Source organism: Rana temporaria, chromosome 10 (genome assembly GCF_905171775.1).
Source record: "Rana temporaria chromosome 10, aRanTem1.1, whole genome shotgun sequence".
Taxonomy (NCBI): Eukaryota; Metazoa; Chordata; class Amphibia; order Anura; family Ranidae; genus Rana; species Rana temporaria.
In genome coordinates this window covers 70,088,556-70,114,434 of record NC_053498.1, presented here as the reverse complement: position 1 = coordinate 70,114,434, position 25,879 = coordinate 70,088,556, and the positions used below count along the sequence as shown (strand labels likewise).

General features: G+C 42.2%; 1 protein-coding gene across 5 annotated transcripts in view; it reads left to right on the top strand.

Moving 5' to 3' along the window:
• ALG9 (ALG9 alpha-1,2-mannosyltransferase) overlaps window positions 1–25,879 on the top strand; it is a 227,939-nt gene that overhangs the window by 95,731 nt on the left and 106,329 nt on the right. For 3 of the 5 annotated variants that reach the window (XM_040325407.1, XM_040325404.1, XM_040325406.1), the window contains exons 9-11: window positions 3,979–4,101; window positions 16,167–16,324; window positions 25,189–25,318. In XM_040325407.1, coding sequence (XP_040181341.1) covers window positions 3,979–4,101; window positions 16,167–16,324; window positions 25,189–25,318 — 411 coding nt within the window. The remainder of the gene's footprint in view (window positions 1–3,978; window positions 4,102–16,166; window positions 16,325–25,188; window positions 25,319–25,879) is intronic. The other 2 variants (XM_040325408.1, XM_040325405.1) reach the window with 1 other exon arrangement.

Sequence of the window (25,879 nt, the reverse complement as noted above, 5' to 3'; positions counted from 1 at the left end):
AAAAAAATAGACTTTTTTTTATTTTAAAGCACTAAAACACACTATATTGCCCAAATTATTGATGAAATAAAAAACATGATCTTAGGCCGAGTACATGAATACCAAACACGACATACTTTAAAATTGCGCACAAACGCGCAGTGGCGACACACTACATACATTTTTAAAAGCCTTTACAGGTTACCACATTAGATTTACAGAGGAGGTCTACTGCTAAAATTACTGTCCTCGATCTGCCCTTCGCGGTGATACCTCACATGCATGGTACAATTGCTGTTTACATATGACTCCAGACCGACGCTTGCGTTTCGCCTTTGCGCAAGAGCAGGGGGGGGACAGGGGTGCTTTATTTATTTAGCTTTTTTTTATTTTATTTGTAAACTGTTCCTTCCATTTTATTTATTTTTTACCATTTTCATTGTTATCTCAGGGAATGTAAATATCCCTTATGATAGCAATAGTTAGTGACAGGAACTCTTTTTTTTTTTTTTTTTTAAATGGGGTCTATTAGACCCTAGATCTTTCCTCTGCCCTCAAAGCATCTGACCACACCAAGATCGGTATGATAAAATGCTTTCCCAATGGCGCTGTTTATATTCGGGGGGGGGGGGGGTGGGAACATTCCCTCCCACTGAATGTAAAAGCAGTCTAGAGGCTAATTAGCCGCGAGGACTGCTTTTACATGAAAGCCAACCGCTGGCTGAAAAGAATGATACCAAGATGATACCTATTCATAACTATTCAAAGTCCAGCAGCATACCAGTACGTTGATGGTTCTTGTTGGACATGTATTGTAATCTTTTTTTTTTTTTTTTTTTTCATGCATCCTGTTGGCTGAACGAAAAAAAGATTGATCGGTGGGTATGCCCACCATTAGACTACCTCCCTTCATCCACCCATTTCTAATGATGGCCATACATGCACCATTTATATATGCCGAAGCATGGGGGCATCCTCCCGCAAAAAAGTTATGCGCCGTACACACGGTCTGACTTTTCCACGGGCAAGCCTCCGTTGGAATTTCGACCGTATGTACGCGGCATTAGGAGCAAAATCGCTCCTCCGCCCCTAATGCCACCATGCTCCTACAGCACTGGAGTCACGGCTTTATATATCGTGGGAGCAAACGCTGTTGCTGTCAAGATAAATAAGTCCGCGCAACAGCTGAATGGCGTACCTGAAAACAGTAAAGTAAATTACATACCTGAAAAGAAAGAATGAAAAAACATAATAACAATAAAACTTTGCAGAATAGAATACAGTAAAAACGAGCAGAACAATAGAGAGAGAATAGAGAGGGAGAGAACAATAAAACGGCAACTATTTTTGTGTTTTTATTTTTTACTTAGAAAACGCTTCCAAAAAAAACTGTTAGCGATCGCAGGAATCAGGCCTGTCTCTGCGAATGCTGCAGTTATGTGTGTTGTGTTTTGTAAGTGACAGTGATCGATCGATACCTCACTTGGGTGGGCTGGTCTGGGGGGCAAAACGCAGGTGCTAGCAGGTATCTGGGCTGATTCCGCTAACAATGCGTTTTTGGGAACCATAAACTGCTGGGTATGATAGTATAGATCTGATCAGATCAGGTATCGATCCGTTCAGATACTATACCACTAAGGGGGGTGTATGCTTTGCGCGTGGGTGTAAGCGTTACTGGCACTAACCTGGGGCGACGCAGACCCTAACTGACGCTAACATTTAATTGATATCACCCGCCGGGCGATCAGGGGGTTAAACTTTAATGGGTTATGTACGGCGAGTGCCCTGATGCTATAAACAGCAAACTAACTAACCAGCGTCAACCGTAACACTTATACGGTGATCACTGGTGAAAGGGTTAACTAGGGGGCAATCAGGGGGTTAAAACCTTTATTAGGTAATATATGGGGGTACCTGACGCTTTATAAAAACCTGGCGGCGAACCTAAATAACTATATAACTAACTGGCTAACCAGCGTCACCAGTAACTCTTATACGGTGATCACTGGTGAAAGGGTTAACTCTAGGGGCAATCAGGGGTTAAAACCTTTTTTTTATTTTTTTTATTTATGGGGGTACCTAACGCTATAAAAACCTGGCGGCGAACCTCAAAAAAAATCTAGCTACCTAGCGGCACCAGCGACACAAATACAGCGATCAGAAAACCGATCGCTTAGTAAAGCTGGCAATAGGGGGTGAAAGGGTTAACTAGGGCAGTGATCAAGGGGTTAAACCTTTATTAGGGGGGGTAGGGGGCTACACTGGACCTAAAGGGGCCTAAGACTAACTGCCCTGCAACTTTTAACTATCACACTGACACTAAATGCAGTGATCAGTAAATAAATGATCACTGTAATCAGTGACACTGTGACAGGGGGCTGGGGGGGGGGGTGACTGGGGGGGTTAAGTGTGCTGTATGTTACTGTGTATGTGTGCTGTTGGTGCAACTCACTTTGTGATGTCTTCTCTCCTCTCGCCGAACGAAAATACCGCCGAGAGGAGAGATGACATCACTTCCTCCTGCCTGTGTTTACATTACACAGGCAGAGGAAGTCCTTCGGCGGAAGGTGATTGGCTGGAAGCAATCGCGAGGGGGTGGCCAGAAACGAACAGCCGCCCCCTCATCCCGGATCGCTCCCAGAGGCTTACCGACCGCCGCATGTACCGGGGGTGGGGGTCCCGATCGGACCCGCGGGAAGGCAGGCACGTACAGGTACGTACATCTGCCTGTCCGTGCCATTCTGCCGGCGTAAATGTACATGCGGCGGCCGTTAAGTGGTTAAAGGTACAGTTTAAAAAAAAAAAAAAAAAATATTTAAAGTGTTCCCGTTCCCCCAGGCTGATGTGCAAATGCAAACGCACATAGGTCCCACAAGCATGTGAAATTGGTGATCTTGGCACTCATGTAAGGTATCACCGCGAGCGTCAGAGCAAGAGCAATAATTCTAGCCCCAGATCTCCTGTGTAACACTAAACTAGTAACCTGTGATTGCCAGCTATAGATGGGGGCGGTGGACACGTTTATGTTTCACCTGTGGTGCTTATATTGGTCCAGCAGTGCACCAACACCTTTGCAGCCATTGTGCTATATGCTGGGTGTTTTGGTGTGCTCCTGTACCTTAAGGAGGGGTGGCTCCCCTTCAGTCCACCTGCCCTTATCTATCCATTAGAATGCATGTGCCTCCACTGTGGGGACGCTCATTGTTTAGTGTTAGGACCACAGATTACAGGGTGCCTTGGCGCGGCTCTGTGGCTCACGCATGCGTTTGCAAATGCGTGCGGACAAAACCCCTGTTTTTAATGCATACTGTTAGACAAGTTAATTGGTTGTTCTGCTGGCTAGTCGGTAAGGAGGCTTGGTTTTTCCCTGGGCATTCCCCAGGTTTTGTTGTTAGTAACCTGTAAAGGCTTTTAAAGCGTTGACTATGGAGTTTTTTTTGGTAATGTAGTTTGGTGTGGTTCCACAGACGTACACAATTTTAAAGTGTAATGTGATGCGTAGCTATTTACGCTGCATAACATCATTATTATGTTTCACCCAAAAATCTTGTATTGTATTATGTTTGTGTGCAGTACAATTTATATACGAGTGTTTTCTCCTTTTAAAATTTAGCATTTGAGAAACCTGTGCAATTATCATGTGACATGAAAAATTGCAACAACCATTTATTCTCTGGGCCCTCTGCTTAAAATATATATAATGTTTGTAGGTTTTAAGAAAAAAATGCTGATATTACATGTATGAGAAATGTTTTAGAATTTACCTGATCTGGAGGTGGTTAAACCATAAAATATAAACATTTGAAAGTGTAAAACTCTGGACAATAGCTTTAAGTGCACAGTAAAATACATATGTTCTGTTCAGCCAGTTATGAAACCCAGCCAAAGAGCAGAGCCACGTCCGGAACTTCTACTGCAGCAGTAGAGTGTAGCTGTATTCTAGTCACATTTCTAGAAGAATAAAAATGTTAATATTTTATTGGTATTTTTTTATTTCAGGAACAGAACCCTGGCCATTTTATTTCATCAATGGCTTTCTCAACTTCAACGTAGTCTTCATTTTGGCCCTGTTGGCTTTGCCCCTGACATGGCTAATGGAGTACCTTTTGCAGAAAATTAACAGTAAGTGTTTATCAAACCTTTTAGGTGATAAAAAAGAGAGGGGGTTATCCCTCGCGCTACCAAGTGAAACTAATGAGCAAATAAGTGAAAATGCTGCCAAATATAGTGCACAGAAGTGCACAATGTGGATAATTAAGATAAATGGTGATCAGCACCGATTCCTAAAGACAATAATAACTACAGAAACAAATGGCTAAATAAATATAGAATGAGAGAATGAAAACGTCCACTATTAACAAATATAAACGATGATTCTTCCAAAACAGTGTTCAAACAGTCTTATTAAAGTGACCAGTTGCTTCTATGTGAAGTGTCAAACAATTCTTCTGTGTAATAACTCGGTGGTGATCCAAATAACGTAATGCTCACAGAGCAGAGAACTGTCAGTCTCCCAGTTTTTAAAACGCTAATAGGGGTAAAGAAAAAACGTCCATGGCGTAAAACCATAGGGCTAAAAGGTTTATTAGGAAAGATAAATGTGCTCTTACATTTAAAACAGAATAAATCTGCAAATAAGGTGCAACAGAGCATAATGAATGGCGTTGTAGACGCCTCTTACATCACTTCTGGTTGCTTCGATCAGCCCGGTCACTCCCTACGCGTTACGTCACCTGACTTTGTCTGGGGAACTGGATTGGATCTCAGATGCCTATTCTTCTAGTGGACAACAGGAAGTGGATAAATGACCATTTTGTTAGAGAAAATGTCTCCATCGCCATAGCGGACATTTTTTTTGGTGGGATATATCAGACTACGACGACCATTATACAAAAGAGACACTAGGTTATTTCTTATCCTTGGAGGTGGCAATTTTCTTGGTAGGTATTCATTGCGTTATAATAAAATAATCAATACAATCAAGCAGTGTTATGATATATCCGATGATGTAGACATTAATACCTACACATATAAGTCGTGGATATATTTAAATAATTAAAATCTTTCAAATGAAATCTTTTAATAAAATAGATTAAAATACTGTATATGTAAGGGAATTATTGTCATTAAAATTTGATAAGAACCCTAACTAATGGGTGGGTATTCCAGCCTGCACACTATACTAAAAATCCATACCGGAAATGAGGCAAAGGGCAATACATTACAATAGTCCAATACATTATAAAAATGAATATTAAAAATTACGGTACTTAAACAATTTAAATCAAATTCCACGTTAAGTCCATCGGGTACAAGTGTATGGAGAGTGTGTATCCATTTAGATTCCCTTTGACTAATGGCTCTGACCTTGTGTGCCCCCCTCCAGGGTCCTATTATAACTCTCTATCCCCCAAAATTGGAGCTGTGTGGGGTCAATATTATGTACCTGTGCAAAGTGTCCTACTTACATTATGTTTGGGAAACCTTTTAATAATGTTTTGAATGTGTTCCCTAGATGTATCTATTTATTTCTGTAGTTATTGTCTTAGGAATCTGCGCTGATCACTATTTATCCTAATTATCAAACCTTTAGGCTTTATTTTTTTTTTCTAAGTGGATTATGTCATTCTAGAATTTTTTTGAGGGTTACCTAGTATTCCTCAACTTTATGGACTCTTGGACTGTCTCCACTCTGGTGCTCATCACACACTTGGCAGCATTGAATATATATACATTGCATCTCCTATACACAAAGTGATGCTTTGAACAATATGCAGCTCCAAAAACGAAACTGTAGTCTATAGCTGCATACCAGTCCTTGGATGTGATGGCTGCATTTGTTTTTCTTAGTTTTTTTTTTCCATGGCGATCTTACAAAGCTCACTCATTGCACTGTTATCTATAGAGGAACATCATTCTCACCATATGACACAAAGTGTTAGGATTACAAAATGGCTTTCTTTCTCCCCTTCTCTTTACATGGGTTGTTCTGTAGTACGCAAACTGAAAATAATTGTAACTGATAACGGCACAATCAGAGAGTGCAGGATGTTATCCATTTTAATATTTCTAGCAGAAGCAAGAGGATTTTTTACATGTAAAACATCAATAACTGATTGCCGCCCACCCACCGTCAAATGACAGAGGAGTGGCTCTCGTTCTGGGTGGACGTTCTATGACGGCGCCCCAGAACGGCCGCACGTGGCGTGTTCCCAAGACATGGCGCAACCCGGATTTCTTTAAAGAGCTGACTCTTAACCATGTGATCGGCTGACCAATCACAGTTGGTCACATGTAAAAGGACGTGTCATTAATCAGCTCTCCTCACCTCACACTGACAGTGTGTGTGTGTGTGTGTGTGTGTGTGTGACAAGGAGTGCCGATCAGAGGTATCTCCTTGCAGGGGAGACCATGACAGGTAACAAGGACACTGATCATCAGTGCCCTGATTACATGAAAGCCCCAAAAGTGCCCAGTAGTGATGGCAGTCAGTGCAGCCTTTTAGTGCCTGCTCATCAGTAGTGCCCATCATTTCCCATCAGTGCGGCATATTGGTGCCTCCTCATTAGTGCCATGTTTATCAGTGCAGCCTGTCAGTGCACATCAGTGAAGTAGAAGTGCTTATATACAAAATTTACTGACAGAAATCTAAGAAATATTTTTTTTTCTAAATTTACTGTCTTATTTTCTTTCTTTTTTGTAAAAAATTTACCTAGCAGTAAATAAATACCACCAAAAGATGGCTCTATTTGTGCAAATAAAATGATTAAAAATTAATTAGGGTACAGTGTTGCATGACTTATAGGTTGCACATGCTGCTGTCACGGCAAGCCATTATTTCTGGTGAGTTTGCACTTTACCTGAAGGTGGTGGACAACTATCTGGACATGTTTTTTGGAAAGCTACACCTGTGTTCACCGGAGTAGCTACACCAGACTTTCTTAATTTTTCATATGTTTTTTATTCGCGCATGGGTTTTACTTTTGGATTTTGTGGGAATTAATTTGTTGATTTTTATTATTGACTATTTATATAGCGCCATCAGTTTACGCAGCACTTTACAATATAGAGGGAGGACAGCACAATTACAGTACAAGTCAATACAGAAGGTACAGGAAGACCCTGTTCATAGAGCTTACATTCTTAAGGGAGGGATGGTGATACATATAAGTTAATAGCTGCAGGGTAATTTGATGGGGGTGGCTCAAGGACAGTTGTTAGGTGGGTGTAGGATAGGCTTCCCTGAATAAATGAGTTTTCAGGGATCTCCTAAAGGTGGACAGGGTAGGGGCTGATCTGACATACCGGGGCAGGAAGTTCCAGAGGATGAGAGAGGCTCTGGAAAAGTCCTGAAGGTGAGCATGGGAGGGGTTAACAAGTGAGCAGGAGGTCCTGGAAGGAGTGGAGGGGACGATTTGGGCAATATCTGCAGATGAGGTTGGTGTTGTGGATGGCCTTGTATGTTGTGGTTAGTATTTTAAATTTTACACTGTGGGGTAGGGGAAGCCAGTGAAGGGATTGGCAGAGAGGAGCAGCAATAATGGACCGGTTAGTGAGGTGTATTAGTCTAGCAGCAGAATTCATAATAGACTGAAGAGGGGATAGCCAGCGTAAGGGTTGGCCATTAAAGCAGAGGTCCACCCTAAAAAAAAATGTAACATTGACACACTCCTTTTTTTAATTTTTTTAAAAAACATTTGAAAAAAAAAAATGTTTTTCTTACCAGAAACGCCTGTTGCTAGGCAGTCATCCTAATCTGCCACTTCCTACTCCGGAGCCTCTCGTTCTCCCCCACGTTGTCTCCTGGGAAATGGGGTGCGCTGTCATCTGGGACCTGAAGACACACGCAGCCATTCACAAAGCGACACGTGACTCCTGCATGCACAGTAGGAAATGGGCAGTGAAGCCACAAGGCTCCACTACCCGTTTCCCTTAGTGGCACCCAATCCAATGGACGGATTGGCCTTGGGAGGGCGACATTGCGGGCTCCCTGGACAGGTAAGTCCTTCTTAAAAGTCAGCAGCTACAGTGTTTGTAGCTGCTGACTTTTAAAAAAATAATGTTCGGCTGGAAACAACGTTTTAAGGAGAGAGTTGCAGTAGTCAAGGCGGGGAAATAATCAAGGAGTGAATTAGTTACTTTGTGGTGTCATTAGGAAGGGTCGAATTCTGGAGATTTGCGGAAGTTAAGGGGGCAGGATTTAGCCAGTGATTGAATGTGGGGGCTGAAGGAGAGGTCAGAGTCAAGGATTACCATGAAGGTAGAAAACTAGCTCGGTTTTTGAAAGATTGAGTTTGAGGAAATGGTGTGACATCCATACTGATATGTCATTCAGTAAGTTTGAGATCTGTTAGTAGATCAAGGGGGTGAGTTCAGGAGTGGAGAGATAGATCTGGGTGTCTTCGGCATAGAGGTAGTATTGGAAGCCATGGGAGGTTATCAACTGTCCCAGGGAAGAGGTATAGAGTGAGAATCTGAGGGGCCCAAGGACAGAGGAAGAGCAGTGGAGGAGATGGAGTTGTAAGTGACGCTAAAAAGTGCGCTGAGATAGGTAGGAGGAGAGCCAGGATAAAGCAGAATCACGGAGTAAACTCTCGTACCCCATTACCTATATGCCTCTCTCAAAGGTAGTGATGGAGGGAATGAGAGGGGGAAGGAAAAAAAAAAAAAACGCCCCTTATCCCAACTCCCTTTACTCACCAAAACTATTTTATTTAAGTGCAATTTGTGCTTCTCACCCTTTAATTTAAGTGGCTTCGCAAGTTTCTCCCTCCCTTCCCCTCTCCCTCCCTTATACCAGGGAGAGAGGGAAAGAAAAAAAACCCACACATCAGACTTCCTCCTGGGGGGGGGGGGAGGAGGAGCCCCTAATCATACCTCAGGCCAAACAGGCCAATGTTACCTAAATACTATCTTCACTACACATGTAGCCTATATAAACCGTAGACTGTCTAAACTTTGCCCAGCCCCCCCAAGTTCCAATATCACGACTATTTGGTTCCTTATGTTGAGACGTTGCCTCCTCCATACTTCTTATCCTTTCTACCTCCCTTAACCACTCTTGTATCGGAGGGGCTAGCTTGTCTTTCCATCTTTTAGGAATCAATGTCTTTGCTGCATTTAATAATATTGGGATAATTGTCATTTTATATTTTTTCCTGGGGATAGTCGTAGCATGGAACAAACATTGCCATGGGTCCAAGCTAATTTCAATTCCACTGATCTCTTTTACTAGCTTTAGTATTTGGATCCAATATAACTGGATCTTCGGACACTGCCACCAAATGTGGGCATGCGTTCCCACCTCCCCTCCAGCATAGAGGTGTTTCCTGGGAATTTATCTTATTTAGTTTCACTGGCACATAATATAATTTTAAATTACTAATTAAATGGATTTATTTTATCTGTGAATCTACAGAAGTAGAATGGACATAGTCCAAAATTCTACTTCTCATGCTGTCTGGCAGTGGCTGGTTTAGTTCTAATTCCCAGCTCTCCGTTGGGCATACGGCACCTCGCTCTAAATGTGTCATTAGCAACTTGTAAAGAAATTGGTAGAAATTCCATGCTTATCTATCCCCATTTGATCAACTAGTTTTTCCCATGCATTCAACCTACCAACCCCCCGAAGAGGTTTTGGGAGGGTGTCTACAAAATGTTGCAGCTGTTTATATCTCCAGGCTTCCCAAGGGGTGGGCCCATATCTTTCCCGCAATTCGTTTAATGAACATAGGACATTCCCCCTCATGACATCTCTTAGTCTCAGATAGGGAGCTGTGGTCCATTTTAAATATAATTTATTATCTTTCCCTGGTGGGAAATAATTATTTCCTGTTAGGGGCATTAGGGGGCTATTATATTTTCCTTGTATATTTTTAATTAACTTATCCCACGTTCTTAAAGCTTCTAGCGTAATCGGGGCTGCTTCTTCCAAGAGACCTCTAAACTGTTTTGGAGTCCAAATGGTCTGCCCTAACTCGGAGTTGCGCATTTTTGCCTCCGGTTCTACCCATTTTTTCTGCTGGGGGACTAAAGTCCAATACATGACCCTCCGTACTATTGCTGCCTCATGATATTTTTCCAGGTCTGGGAGGAATACTCCTCCCTTCTCTTTTGATCTAGTTAGTGTCCGGAAGGCGATGCGATTGCTTTTATTGTTCCACACAAATTTCTGTATTACCGATCTCAGAGTTTTAAAAAAAGCTCTGGGGATATTTATCGGCAAGCTTTGAAATATGTACAGAGCCTTTGGGAGAATCCTCATTTTGACCACACTTATCCTGCCGAACCATAATAGTCTATTAGCAGGATATCTTTTCAGTTTATTTTTAATTTTATTCAGCAATGGCATGTAGTTATCTTGATATACTAAGTCTACAGTTGATCTTGACAAGAATACTCCCAGATATTTTAGACCTTTTTGTTTCCATCCGAAGGGGTATAATTCTCGGAGGTCTCTACTCTCGCTTGTTGGAACCGAAATATTCAAAATTTCTGTTTTTTCCATATTTACCTTTAAATTTGAAACCTGACCATATTTTCCCAGTTCTTCCATAATTTTTGGGAGGCTTTGCGTAGGGTTTGTTATATATACCATGATGTCATCCGCGAAAGCAGATATTTTGTATTCTTGACCCCCCGCTTCTATGCCTATAATTTCCTGGTTTGCTCTTATAGATGTTCAGAAAGGTTCCAATGATAACACAAAGAGCAAAGGGGGAAGTGGGCAGCCCTGACGAGTTCCATTGAAAAGCCTAAAACATTCTGAGAGGGTCCCGTTGACCATAATTTGGGCCGTAGGGATAGAGTATAAAGCCTCTATCCATTTAATCATACGGGATCCTATACCAAATTTATATAATGTCTGGAACATAAAATCCCAGTCCAGCCTGTCGAAGGCCTTCTCGGCGTCTATAGACAGGAACAGGGCTGGTCTTTTACTTTTCTTTGCTTCATGTATCGGAAGGACTGTTTTTAAGATATTGTCTCTCGTTTCTCTTCCGGGGACAAAGCCTGCTTGATCTTCTCCTATGAGTTCTGGCATAAAGAGCTTTAGTCTCTCAGCCAGTATCCTTGCATAGATTTTCATATCCTCGTTGATTAAGGATATCGGCCTAAAACTAGAGCACACTGTGGGATCTTTTCCCTCTTTTGCTAAGAGAGATATATATAGACACCTAAGGCTTCTCCTCGTATCTTAAATCCTTCCCCTATTGAGTTCATATATAAATAATAATAATGAGACAAAATTCCAATACATTTTTTAAAATATAAAGAAGTGTAACCGTCTGGGCTGGTACTTTTCCCAGCCTTGCTATTTTTAATAGCCTGCTCTATTTCTTCTCTAGAGATTTCCTTATCTAGTCCTCTTGAGTCCTCCTCTGATATTTCAGGTAGTTTTATTTGTTCCAGGAGGTATTGGAGAACCTGAGTGGAGCGGAGTACGCATCCTATTTTACTCCGATCCGGGAACCTCTTACTTGGACCCACTGGTTACAGAAGGGTTTAAGTATAAGGTGAGCTGCCATCCTATCACTGGTGGAGGATTGTGTTTGAGCACCGTTATATTTATTCAACACAGAGGTGGAAGACTGAGAACAGTGAACTGTTAACCACTTTTTAATTATCTTGTTCTTTTGTTGGACTTCCTTTCCTTGGATTTACCATTTTGGACATGATGTATTGTTTGGATTGATATTCAGTAGTTGTTACCTTTTTGTTGCAGTTATAATCACATGTATTCACTCATAACTTGTTTCATTATTTCCAGTTGCGCTACACATTTATTATAGTTTCAGTGATATAAAAAGTTTTACTAACACATGTCAAAGTTGCAAAAACTGTGTTTGGGTGGTAAAATGTGAATAAAAGCAAAACTTTTTTTTTTCAGTTTTGGATAGCATTGCGAGGAATTGGAACACCTGTCCAGTTTTTGCCATCTGTGACGACATTAAGGAGATTCACCCTCTCCATTTGTCCTGTTAACTGTTATCATTGAACGTAAAATAAAACTCTACAGTTTAGGGTGTCACCAGAACAGGAATAGAGGGAAACTCTTCCAATGAGGCACATTTGCATCTGGGGCTCTTTCTTAAAGTGGGGGTATTTCTATAAGTGGGAGTACTTCTGACTGCACAAAGCGAATGAACACAAGAAAATACTTTGATAAACACCACACAGACTACACCTTGTTTACCCCTTCAGCTTTCTCCTTGTAACATGCACTCTACCATGCCTTTTGACAGCTGTGTCCTCTATCCTTAAACTAACTCTCCTTCAACCCTCTTCTCCACCCCACAGCTTATATATATCGCCCTTACTTTTGTGTCATCCTTATTACTGCACTCACTAACTCCTGCTCATTCTAAATCCACACTCACAAAAAATTCCAGGACACTGGGACATGTCCCTTCATATAAATACCATTCCCACATTACCTCCTTCACCCTTCTGCTTCTCCTAACCTCTGGAGATATATCCCCAAATCCTGGGCCTCCATTTAACTTTACTCAACACACCCATTACTCTGCACCCTCTGGCTGCAGCCGTAATTCACACAATTGAATCTGCTCGCCATACCGAAACTGGCTTTATGAAATCCGACACTGTGTCTTCTGCCCTATCCCATGGTGGTTTTTCTCTGAACTCACTCCCCCAGATCCAGTGGACATAAGGGAGGGGGTTTCCGAATCCTTCTAGGCCCATATAGCACCTTTCAGGTACGTCACCTACCTCTCTCTCTGTCACTTACCTCATTTGAGGCACACTGCATTTTGTCTTTTTTTTTCTCTCCAGTTTCTCAAAGGATAGCTGTAATCTAACGACCCCCTGGACTGATATCAACCATTTTTGATAACGTCTCTGCCTGGCTACCCTACTTTTTTCTCTTCTGAAATCCCCACAATCATTCTCAGGGACTTCAACATCCCTATTAGTACTAACACTCCTGCCACTTCCAAACTTCTCAGTCTGACCTCCTTATTTGACCTGAAGCAGCAATACATGCTTCTACTCACTCTGAAGACAATACCCTTGACCTAATTTTATCCCACCTATGCACTCCGTGCAACCTCTCCAACTATATCCATTGCCACTCTCTGATCACTACCTTCTACCTTAGTTTCCTCCTCTTCCTCAATCCCGTAGAAACCTACACCATCTCAACCCTTCTCTACTCTGCTACCGACCACCTCAAAATCTCACTCCTATCCTGCACCGACGTAGCTACTTCTGTTTACAACACTTCCCTTCTAGCCTATCTGGACACACTGACCCCTCCTTACTACACACAGAATCAAGCCTCGACCCCTTCAACCTTGGCAAATGGGTGACACTAGAAGTCTGAAAAAACGTAGCCATGCTCATGAGTGCCTGTGGAGTAAGACTAATTTGCCTATATTTGAGGCTGCTAAACTATTTGCTAACGTTCCGCTAACCACCTGCCCCCTGGATGCTGTTTCCTCGCAAATGGCTCTATTCTACACATTCTAACCCACATCCTCAATCTCTCCCTCTCTTCTAATATCTTCTCCAACACTCTAACACATGCACTAGTCGGCTCTTAAAAAGCCCTCACTGGACCCAACCAATCTTCATAACCTACGCCCCATCTCCTTGCTCCCTTTTTATCCAACCTCCTTGAACGTCTGGTCTACAAACGACTGAGCGACCACCTTACTGAGAATAGCCTTCTTTATTCCCTTCAGTCTGGATTTCATGCTCAACATTCAACAGAAACTGCTCTTCTTAAACATATAAACGATCTACTAATGGCCAAAACCAATGGAAGCTATTCTGTTATTCTACTCCTGGGCCCTTCTGCTGCCTTTGATGTGGTTGACCACCCCTCCGCAAAAAAAAAAACTCCATGCCTTTGGTCTCTGTGACTGTACTCTTCGCTGGTTCTCTTCCTACGTATCCAACTGCACCTTTAGCGTTATTTACAATTCTACTACCTCCTCTCCTCTTCCTTTCTCTGTTTGGGTCCCCCAAGGTTCTGTTCCTGGACCTCTCCTATTTTCAATCTACATCTCCTCCCTGGGTCAGCTGATAGCCTTCCATGGCTTCCAATACCATCGCTATGCTGACGACACCCAAATCTATTTCTCTGCCCCCCACTCCTTACATCTCCTCACGTATCACTAATTCACTAACCGATATATCAAGCTGAATGATTAATTCAAAACCATAAACTTGAAAACACAAAACCTCTTGCCAGATTGATAATAAATAACTAAATAGCTGCTCCCCAAAAAGTGTAGATAACGCAGTAGTTTAAGAAAAAGTGATGGGGGTGCTATATAGTGAATCCACTGTGTGAATGAGCTGGTGGTTATGCTAAATATAACAATTAAGACCACATATAAAACATGGAAGACAAGTGGTTGAATAATTTTGAAACAAAGTCACAAGTGTCTTTTAAAAGTCCATAAATCTTCAGTGAAATGACTTCCATTCGCCAATAACATGCTATATAAATCCTCCACCATTTGACAATGGATTAAAAAAACACACCCAATGTGCTGAAATAGAAAGACCTGCTCAACAAATAACCATGACCTCTTTAATTAAAAAGGTGTGGAAGCACTTGGTTGAGAAATGTTGTGGTTGGTTTAAAATAGGGATGAATCAGGAGACTTATTTAGCTGCATTCTCCTCTCCACCACGGTGACCCACTGGGAATGAAAGACAAATGACGTAATACTGCTTTATTAAAAAGGAGGTACATACATAAAATGCCTGCTTACACTTTCCAGTGCCTTGTCCCGGCACTAGGGATGTCTTGCATGGAATGCTGATGGGAACTACGCACCGCCCAGGTTGCGCACAGTGATCGGCATGAATTCCACTGCCGTTGGGAAGCCAAAACTCGTAAAAAAAAACGGACCCGGGACTTGCTTCGGGTTTTCTTTCCCAACAGTGTAGTATAGGTGTAGTCCTGGACCCTGAACGCTCCATTAAGCCCCATGTCAAAATCATTGTTAAGTGCTGGGCAAACTTTTGGCGCTATATAAATCCTGTATAATAATTCCCTCACTTTGGAGGGATTTTTCTTCTCACTTCCTCTATTGGCTATGGAACAGGAAGTGAAGGCAAATCTCTCGAATGTGACACAGATGGCAAAAAAACTTACAAAGGTTATAATCCTCCCTGAAAATGGAAAAAAGATTAAGTTTTGTCTTTAGTTGCACTTAAAGGTTTGCTATAACTTTAAACATTAAAGTGGTTGTAAAGTTGGATTTTTTTATTTTAATGCATTAAGATAAAGAATCTTCTGTGTGCAGCAGCCCCCCAATACTTATAAGTGATGTTGCAGGATTGTCTCAGGTGCTCAGGACTCTCCCTCATTGGCGTGGTGCCATTGGCTCCTTCTGTTGTCAATCAGTCAGTGAGCCAATGAGGAGAGAGAGGGGATGGGGCTGAACCACAGCTCTGTGTCTGAATGGACACACTGAGCAGTAGCTTGGCTCGGGTGCCCCTATAGCAAGCTGCTTGTAGTGGGGGCACTCGGTAGGGGGGAGGGGCCATAAGCACCAGCGAGGGAACAGAGAAGAGGAGGATCGGGCTGCTCTGTTCAAAACCACTACACAGAGCAGACAAGTAAAAACTTTATTATCACTTTAAGGTTAAACAGACAAGAAAAGAGCATGAGTGAAGTTCATTGTTAGGGTTTACACATACTTTAAAGGCTGTTAAAGGACCTGAACGCAGAATTACATGGTTTTCTTTCCCTTTCAAAGTGACCTCAAAAGTGTGTCCTTGCAGTGCATCAAGTGTACCAATCTGATGTGCAGTGCATGTGCAGAAAACTGAATTTTAGTATATGTAGATGTCATGTACAGGTAATATAATGTATGGAACAGTTATAACTTAGAGTGGACATCATGTGGTAAATCCAAATAGAATTAGCAGATTCACTAGTCTTATAAAGTGGAAATACTAGGAACCCCCAAAGAATCTAGTGTTATCTTTTCCATGAAAAAACACAACACTAGATTGAAAAAGCAATATGTCAGCATGGCATAAATGTAAAATTTCTGTAAAAGCGTTTTGTTAAATTTTTTTATTGCTTCTGTAAAGAATTTGTAATTTTTCAATCCTCAGAAATTACCCCAGCAGACAGATTTTTAGGGATGTTTTATACACTTTAAGAATGTAATGCTAACACTATTGTGTTATTGCTCCAGCAGTTCAGAATCTTGGAAGTCCATACTGGCTAACACTGGCTCCAATGTATATTTGGATTTTGATTTTCTTCACAAGGCCTCATAAGGAGGAGAGATTTATTTTCCCCATTTACCCATTGATCTGCTTGTGTGGGGCAGTGGCTCTTGCTGCGCTACAGGTAATGAACTTTTGAAACAATAGAATTACTGACATACATACTTGGAGACCCTGTCAAAAGCTTACAAAATGCCAAGAAAAGCACAGAAAAGGTATTTGAAATGCTTACTTGGAGTGTGTTTTCCTCATTTCCATAATTGACTTTTATTTACTTGCAATGTACCTTTTGTAGCTGCTAGAAAAAGAAGAGTCGGTTCCGTGTATGGAAATTAAGTAATTGTCTGTTATATTTAATAATTCAATGACGTTAAGAAAATAAAAGGTAAACAGATCAGTCCATGCATTGTAAAAACAGAATGTACCAGCCTCCACTTCCTGTACAAAACAGACAGCAGCCTGAACAGTAAAAGGATTTTGCATCTTAGTGTAGTACTGATCTCCTGCAGCTATTCTTTTGTACATACATGCACTGCATGGCATTTCTCATGTTTAATTTCCTTATGACAACAGTGGACCATGACTTTATTGTATATTGTTATTGAAATGGCACTTAAAGTTTCCATTGGAATCCCATGTAATGGGGTGACAAGACAGGGAAAAAGTGTTGTCACACTGTAACAGGAAGTGTCTAAACGGTGACCTTTAATGGCAAGTTTCATTTTAGTGAAAGCTGCAGATACAATAAAACAGTGGAAATTACTTTTAGAATGACCATAACATGGTAAAGCTTATTTTGAGATTTTAAAGATTGGGTTTACTTATATTTTAAAGTATTTGTTGGCCCCCTTTCACAATGATTTGGTGCTTCTCCTGCAGTGCCGTTGCAGTGCAGTGTACCCATGGTTTTCACGTGGGTTAGCTGTGCTTTGCCGTAGACCTCTATTAAGTCCTGTGGCTTTCTGAAAGTGCACCAAAAATTCTACATGCAGGACTTTTGGTTTGCTGTCAGTGCACCAACACAAGACATAACAGAAGTATACGGCAAAGTGCAGCTAACCAGCACAAAAGCTGTGGGTACTGCACTGCACCTGGTCAGTTGGAGAAGTGCCTAAAGTCCAAGCTTTTTTTTTCCTTTTTTTTTAACTAATTTTTTTCTTTCTTTACTTAAACTCCCATATCCCAGGTCTCAAATATTTTCATAATTATCATTTTATATGAGAATTTTGAATTTGAAAAACTATTTCGCTAGTAACCAAAGGTTACCCCTTCACACATGCAGTAGACACCTGAGCGACTGGCAAAATTGTAATTGGATTGAATGACGCAGAGTCTTTCAGGAACACAAGGAAGTAATTTATTTTAAAGAAAACTTACACAACACAACATGCAGGATTTCAAAGAAAATCCATTTTGCTTGGAAATTGCCTGACCTCTCTTGGACTGTTTTGCATAGTCTGTATTGATTTATTACCTGGTTGTGCCAAGGGCTGAGACAGTGTATTCATGTATAAACAGATTACCTTTGTTGAGCACATTGGCTTGAAGCCAACAGACAAGGAGTCTGTTTATGTAAGTTTGCTGCAAAGGATTGGGTATATGTCTGTACTTCTTGGGTTACTGGCTGTTTTTGAACCATACCGGTTAAATGGTCCATTAATAATCTGCTTAGCTTTGCACCATGATGTTGGCACATAATGTGATATGGAGACCGAGTTACCGGTACACCAAATTGTGGTTAGCCAAGTAACAACTCTAACACCAAAACAAGATATGCCCCCTTCCCATTGACTGTGATGTATACATCCAAGTGTCATGCAACTATACAATGCTTAGTATATATATTTTTTTATGGCGTGTATAGTTTTAATTATTAGTGTTTATTTTAGATAAGTGCACTTTCACTTTTAAATAGTTTGTTTGGGTCAAAGCTGGCCCAAACAAACTATTTCCTTCACTAGCATGTGTTCTCACTGGGTCTACTGTATAAACTGTATGTAGCTTCAGCCGCATGTTCTGGGTGTGGAACAAGACCTTACTGTCTCACACCTGGAACAAAATCGCGTTGAGCTGAGCCGCACCAATTATAGGTAGTTTTGGATTGTATCAAATATAAAGCTTCCTGTGATTGGCCGAATCGGAGATTGCGACAGCCTGCCTCTCCAACTCGGACAATCCAGAGGAAGCTTTTTATTCATTGATAGAACTAATTATACTGACGTTTTTGACTGTGTTACATTTTCAATTTGCAGGATAAGAATGTCAAAATCCAGGTGTAAAGATGTGCTTTTTAGATAAAAACTGTTAATATTTTATAACAATCGGAGTTGGGGTATACACATGGTGTGGCAAAAATTACGTTTGCCAGGCAGTGCTGAATGCTGTCTGTTTGAGTCAGTGGCTGTCTCGCAACTGTCTGCAATGCGTACAGTTGTAGTGCTGTCGTGTGGACTATGGTTAAAACAGGTAGTGAGGAGGAGGTAAAGCACCTCCTCACTGCCTCTTAAATGCCCTCTGAAAAGCAATCCAGAAGGTTACTGCAAGTGTAGACAAGGGTTGGCAACCCATCGATCGCAATCTACTGGTTGATCGCAGGCAGGTGACGGGTATATTGCGTTAGAATCCCTGCCTTGCCGACGCTCAAATTCTGCTCCCCCGAGCTACATAGCATGCAGGGAAGCAATGAGCAGCCTGAGTTCGGAAGCTGTCAAAGCCAGTCCTAGATGAGTCTTCCTCCGCCCCACAACACCCCCCTTGCATACATACAACTGCAGGGTAGTGGAATGCCTCTGTCACCTATGATTCACTATTGTCTTTGACCGCTTTTAGGCAGTTTAGCTGGGGCGGGTTTGGGCTCTTGACTGAACGTGCCTGAGCTCTGCCTCAAGTGTAGTGTACTGATCCCTGCCAGCCCCCTTCTTTAGTCCATCCATGGTGATGACATGAGGGATGGACGGCAGGGATTAGAACACCAGAATAAGTAATACTTTTACAGCAGCTTCCCTGCACCACTGCTGTACACTGTCCTACATACAGGCACTGCCAGGGAGGACAGCGCGCTGACAGGAAAGACATCCAACAGGGGGAGGACTGAAGGCTGTACATACACCACGCTCTCCACTGAAGGACTACGGAGGTCTGTGCTTGATTTTTATCATGGCATCCTTTTTCACTAACGGGCCCCGTTACCTCTTCATACACCTGTGTTTGTGACCTTATGTTGGGGATCTCCGTAGGGGATCCTGTCTGGTTCGGGACCGCATTGAACCTCCAATCACGCCATCTGCAGCAGTGACCTTTTAGTTTCTATCTGAACCATTGTACAATCAATCACTGTACTATGTACCTTATTTTGACAAGTTGTTGAATGTAGATTCTCCGGTAGAAAATTTCCTGACGAAGGGCTTGAACCTGAAACGCATCTGGTACTGAAGATTTTTCTCAGATTACTGGAGAGTAATTGGACAATATATGTATACTTATACAATTTTGTGATGCTTTACAATGATCATGCAATTCACTCTTGTTCTATGTGGTTTTATTTGATCACCACTTGTGTGAGTGATCATATCTTATGTATGTTTCAATAAATATTGTTTTTCAATTTTTTTTTGGTGGTGTCGCCTTTAAAATCCCATTTCAGGGGGGATCTTAATTTTCTCTATCATCCAGGGATGTGGCAACCACCTACCATATTTTGTTATAGTGGAAAAAATGATTACACTGTCCTACATACAACTTACACTTGCCAGAATGCAGAGCAGATATCCAAGCTAGAACTGAGGCTAGTTCTGCATCACAAAACCACTTCTGTGCCCCCTGACCCCTCTGTGCTGCGCACTTCTGACCTGCCTGCACTGTGCCCCCCACCCCGACCCTCGCCCCCCCAGTATTGTGCCCTCCTTAACTCCCCTGTGCCGTTTTCTACTGTTCTCCCAGTACTGTGCCCTCCTGATTTCCCAGTACCTTGCCTTTCTGACCTCCCAGTGCTTTGCCTCCCTGACCCCTCTGTACCATACTTTCTTGATCCTCCTGTATCATGCCCTCTTAACTCGCCAATACTGTGCCTTCCAGAACCCCCTGTACTGTGTTTTCTTGACTACTTTGTTCTGTGCCATCCTGACCTTTGTGTACCGTGCCCTTTCGTGCTCCCCTGTACACTGCCATACTGACTGCCCTGTCCTCTGCCATTCTGATGCAATGTCCTGCTCACCCCTGTCTTCTGCCATACTGATCCCTCCATACTGCTCTTCAAGCCTGGAAAGTGGCCTTTGGGTGATGGGTTAGGCATGGGGCACTTTCCAAACTAATTTCTGTGAAGTTGGCTGCAGAGCGCTTTCTCAGAAGACCCAGTGGGTAGGTCAGATTGGGAGCCTCCTATTTTTTAATTTTTTTTATTGATCGCTAGGCACCAGTATTTCTCTTTTCCTGATTGCTTTGCCATGATATGGAAAAACACTGTTGGACAGAGCACTATAGTCATCTGCTAGGTGGAGTTTTTAGCACATTTTGCACTCCTTCCCAACATGCAGTGTCAAAGTATCTTCCTGTCCATCCAATCTTCCAGTCACTGCCCCTTACCTGCTACCAGCTGTCTGAGTTTTGTGAGTGCTTAAAAAACAGGGGTTGGGCAAAAATATGGAAACACTAGGTAAAATAATGTACTTATCTAATATGTTGTTGGGTCACCTTTGGCATCCAAGAAGCCCAATTTTACCCGGAGACTAACAAATAGAGCAGCTGTAGATGTTCTCATTAAGGATGTTACTGGTGGCAAGCGCACTTATATTTCAGAGCAGAAGAAACCTAAGTAGCAGGCTGCAAAGTTGTCTCCCTCTCTGTTTCAAAAAGTGTCTGTTTTCCTTCCTCCTTTCCGTCAACTCAAGCGCTCAGGCTCTTCAAGTTTAGCTTCCCATCCACCCACAAGGTCAGGCTCTCCAAGTCTGCCATTTTCCCAGACATGCTGCCTCCTGCATAAAGGTGCAGCCTAGCTTTCCAGCGTAGGGAATGTCGCTGAACTTTGTGGTTAGTTGGACAGATTGCATTTGGGGTTGCCTAGTTGCAGAAGATGGTGTCCCATGGCTACAACCTTGATTTTCATTCCTGGACACTCCTAAATTTCTCCCTTCCATGCTTCCTTTGTCTCCACACAGATTGGCAGGTCTTCTTCAGGCCCTCTCAGGCATGCTGGATCAAGGCGTGATAGCCAGGGCCCTGCTGCACTATGGTTTTAGGGGTTTTACTCCAACCTATTCACTGTTCCCAAACCTTAGGAGAGCAATCTTGCATCCTAGTCTTACCTGTTTACATTCATGCCCAAATATTCTGGATGAAATTGACCAGATCAGTCATTGCTTCCCTTCACCTGGGAGATCCTCTGGCTTAATGTGAACAAAAAAAGATGCATACTTACATGTAGCCATCTTTTCGGCATACTGTTTATTGTAGGGCCCCTACAAGAACAGTTTGTGGACCTGCCATTTGGCCTATCTTCTGCACCTCTGGTTTTCACTAAGGTGTTGGACCTGTTGCATTTGCAGGGTATCCCCATTGTTGTATACTTATTTGACCTCCTTTTGAGGGAACAGTTGGTTAGGGCTCTATCGGACAACTGGTCTGTCCAAAAGTTACAGTAGTTTAAGTGTATTATGAGTCTCTGCTGGAACTGTGCAATCACTGTACATCAGGGTCTGGTCCTCAACATGTCCCGAGCCAGAGTGTTCATTCCTTGGGAGTAGCTTCTGACTCTTGTATCTGGTTCAAACACTTCAAGCCAGAAGCTGTCCATCTGTAGGCTCCTGCCAGTTTGTCATGGGGCTGATTGTGTCCTATTTCAAGGCAGGTTCCTTGAGACTTAATTTCACTCCAGATATCTGCAACTCCATAAGTGTGGGATAAATCAATTCTGTTTCTGGACAGGCTGATTTGGTTAAAGCCAACGACCAGACTATCCCTGGCTTGATGGCTCAGGAATTCAACTCTGGAATCTGGCATATCTTGCTAATTGTGTTTTGCTAAATTCTCACCATGGAAACTATCCTGTGTGCTCAGGGGATGTTTCTGGGCAACTTATCGTGGCATGTGACTTGATTGTTGATGTGAGGAATCTCGCCTCCTGATGATTATCTTGGAGCTTTGGGCAATTTGTCTGCAACTTCAGACAGCATTGGACCAACATGTTAGAGGACCATCTGATCCAGATTCAGTCAACAGTCGTGGTGTACCGCAATCATCAAAGAAAAAACAGAAGTCTTTTAGCAGGATTTTGCAATCTAGCCTGTAAAATGTTATATATGTGGACATTTATATTCTAGGATGTGTGTTTTTTATAGATTGTCATCTGTCTCCCTGTGTCTGACGTTTAATCGAGGAGCGCTCTAGTAGAGCGCACTTGGGTTGAATCAAGACCGGCAGTAAAACGGTCAGTATGAAAACCTTCTTATGGGATTGATACGTGTTCTGTGTGTGTGTGTGTGTGTGGGCATTTATTGGTTTGTAGATATCAAGCGCAATGCGCTGGACTGCTTGCTTTCCAATGACTATACACATTTAGAGAAGCGAAGTCCGCATAACGAGAGGAACCTATTATATCTCTCTTGCGGACTTCGTTATCCTTTATGGATACATATCTGTGTGAGAGGACATTGCTATCTGCCTTGTTGGTGTACTTGTACCGTATATTGACAACAGCAGTAGCAGTGTCCCTGCAGATTGTCTGAAGCCTATATGAACAATTAGAATGATCTTTATTCAGATATTGTTTTACTTTGAACAATGTCTTAATGGGATCCATGCTGGCTAAGATGGGGTGTCTGCACTTCCTTTGCCCTGCCTTTCTTGGAGTGCCCTCCCCTTTTTGTTTGTCATTTCCTGCCATGTGATTTTGTATTAAGGGAAGTGATTCGCTGTTGGGGCCATCACTTCCTGCTTTGTTATTCTTTTGTTTGCAATAAATAAAGGATTTGGAGTTTCCTGTGCTCGAGGCAGAACTTGAGATTCCAGCTAGAAGCAGCATTGTTTTCTGATTCTTCCTGGTGCCATGAAGTACTTCACATTCCTTGTACAAAGAGCTTGATACAAACGTGCTTTTAAGCATGAAGGAATTGTTTGGTGCTTTGTGCGCATTGAGACGCTGGAAGTGCACATTTTTGGCGCGGTGTGGATTTGCGTACAAAGCCCGAGGGAATTCTTCCACGACAAGCCTTGTCGGCTGTGTAAAATACAAGCATAGACAATTAGCGGCACATTTTTTCAACTGGCAGCATCTGGAACTGAGAGCGGTGTCTCTACACCTGGAGCTTTTCCAGGGCCAGTGTCTTGGGTGGGAGATGCCAGATGTGGACCACATGGCCTCCAGGTTAAACAGATTGAGCAGGTTTACATCTAGGCACAGGGTTCCACTGGTGGAAGTATGGGATGGTCTGGTAGCACCATAGGATCATCATTACACCCTGATCTATATCTTTCCTATCATAAAAATTATTTATTGTCTACATCTGGAGAGCATTGCTGCGCTTCTTAAGGCTCATACACATGATCGGTTATTCTGACAACAATTGTGTGATGGAAAGGTTTTGTCGGATAATCCGACCGTCTGTATGCTCCATATGACAATTGTTGTCGGAATTTCCGTCGTCAAAGTTTGGATAGCCATGCTCTCAAATTGTCCGACAACAAATGTGTTCCATCGTATTGTCCGATCGTGTGTACACAAGTCCGTCGGACTAAAATCCAAAGTACAAACACACATGCTCCAAACCATTGCTCACCATCAGAAAACATTAGCAGAAGTTGCCCAAATGGTGGCGCTAAGGAGCTGAAAAACAACAGTTTTGTGTATGTTGGCTGAAAAAGTTCTGCCGTCTGTATGCAGAACAAGTTCATGGCCAACGCCCTTTGGACAGAATTCCACGGATTTATCCGATGGAAGTCTGATTGGGTATATGAGGATTTATTACTCCAGACTTGCACAGGAAGATGTAGTACACCTGGTAAGACTGCTGCTTCAGGTATGGCATCTTTGATTCCTATGGTGCACCCTGGCTTCTCTCCTCACTATTTCTGCATGGCTCAGACAGACCATCTTGCCTATGATCTCAAGGATCACCCTTCCCTTTTCCTTATAAAAGCTAAACTCGGGGACAGATATAAAAAAAAATAACCTTGCAGTGCCCCCCCTCTTTTCTGCACTACAAGGGCTTAATGTTCAGTCTAGTGGTAAATGAATAAGGTGCAATCATATGTATGTTGTTGCCCATACCTCATTTGGACTGCTTTTGGACGTCTAAAAGGTTTAAGGCTATTTGCGTCCATCAATCGACGAGATAAAAACGCTTTTTATTTACTGTAAAACCATTTTGTAGGAGTTCATTGAGTGACACGTCACACCCAACACATAGATTATGATCTTAATTTATGGGCGGCACAGTGGTGTAGTGGACCGCACTTTTGCCTAGCAGTAAAGGGTCCTGGTTCGAATCCCAGCCACGACAACATGCCTGGAGTTTGAAAGTTCTCCCTGTGCCTGCGTGGGTTTTTTTCCCAGTACTCCGGTTTCCTCTTGCACTCCAAAGACATGCTGATCGGTTAATTGGCTCAAGTCTAAAATTTTCCCTAATGTATGTATGAATCTGAGTTAGGGACCCTTAGGATTGTAAGCTCCTTTAAAAGTAGGGACTGATGTGAATGTTCAATGTATATGTAAAGCGCTGCATAAATTGACAGCGCTATATTAGTACCTGAAGTGAAATAATCTTGGTACTTCTTGGTAGTCTTCAGTTTTTTTTTTTGTTTGCCATTCTCAATTCACCCATAGGCAGCAGTATAATCGAAAAATTTTAAATTTCTTGTGTCCCTCAATGGACTATAACAAATGATTTTACTGAAAGTACAGAAATCGTCTTTTACTGTGATACAGAATGACCTTTCTTTGTGTATTTATGAGTTTTGATGGTAATTTGAAAAATAATATTGCTTGTATCATTCCAGAAATGTTACCATTTCCTATTCCAGCGATATCGTCTGGAACATTACACAGTCTCTTCCAACTGGTTGGCACTTGGTACCGTTTTACTATTTGGTTTCTTGTCATTTTCCCGCTCTATAGCCTTGTTCAGAGGTGAGTTCATATGCTTGGTTATATTTATTATATTTGTTCATCCATAATCCATACATATAACTTTCTAACCGATTTTAAATTTGTAGGCAAAAGATAACCTTGTTTAGAACAGGGATCAGCAACCAGTAGATTGTGATCCACCAGTAAATCATGGCCGGGTGACTGGAAGATCATGTTGTGGGCTTGCTGACCCACCATCCCAAAGCATCAGAGTGCAATACAGAGGGACTACTTGTAAAGTTGGAGCTGTAGTAGGTAGCAAGAGCCGCATAAGCCGGTGCCTCTGTAGCATTGGCTCCTGTCCTATGCAGAGTGATACCAACTGCACTCCATCTCTTATCCCAGCTAGTTGTCTCCAGAGTGGTTCCAGCAGCAGGAAAGAAGAGATCTTTAGGCCATTGTGAAGCAATACTTTGGGCATAATAGTATAGTGCTGCTTTTACACTGATATACTGAGATATGCACACTGCATGTGCAGTGCAGTGTACCTGCAGCTTCTTTGTGGGTATGATGTGCTTAGCCATAGACTTCTTTTATTTTATGCAGTTGTCGTGCACTTTC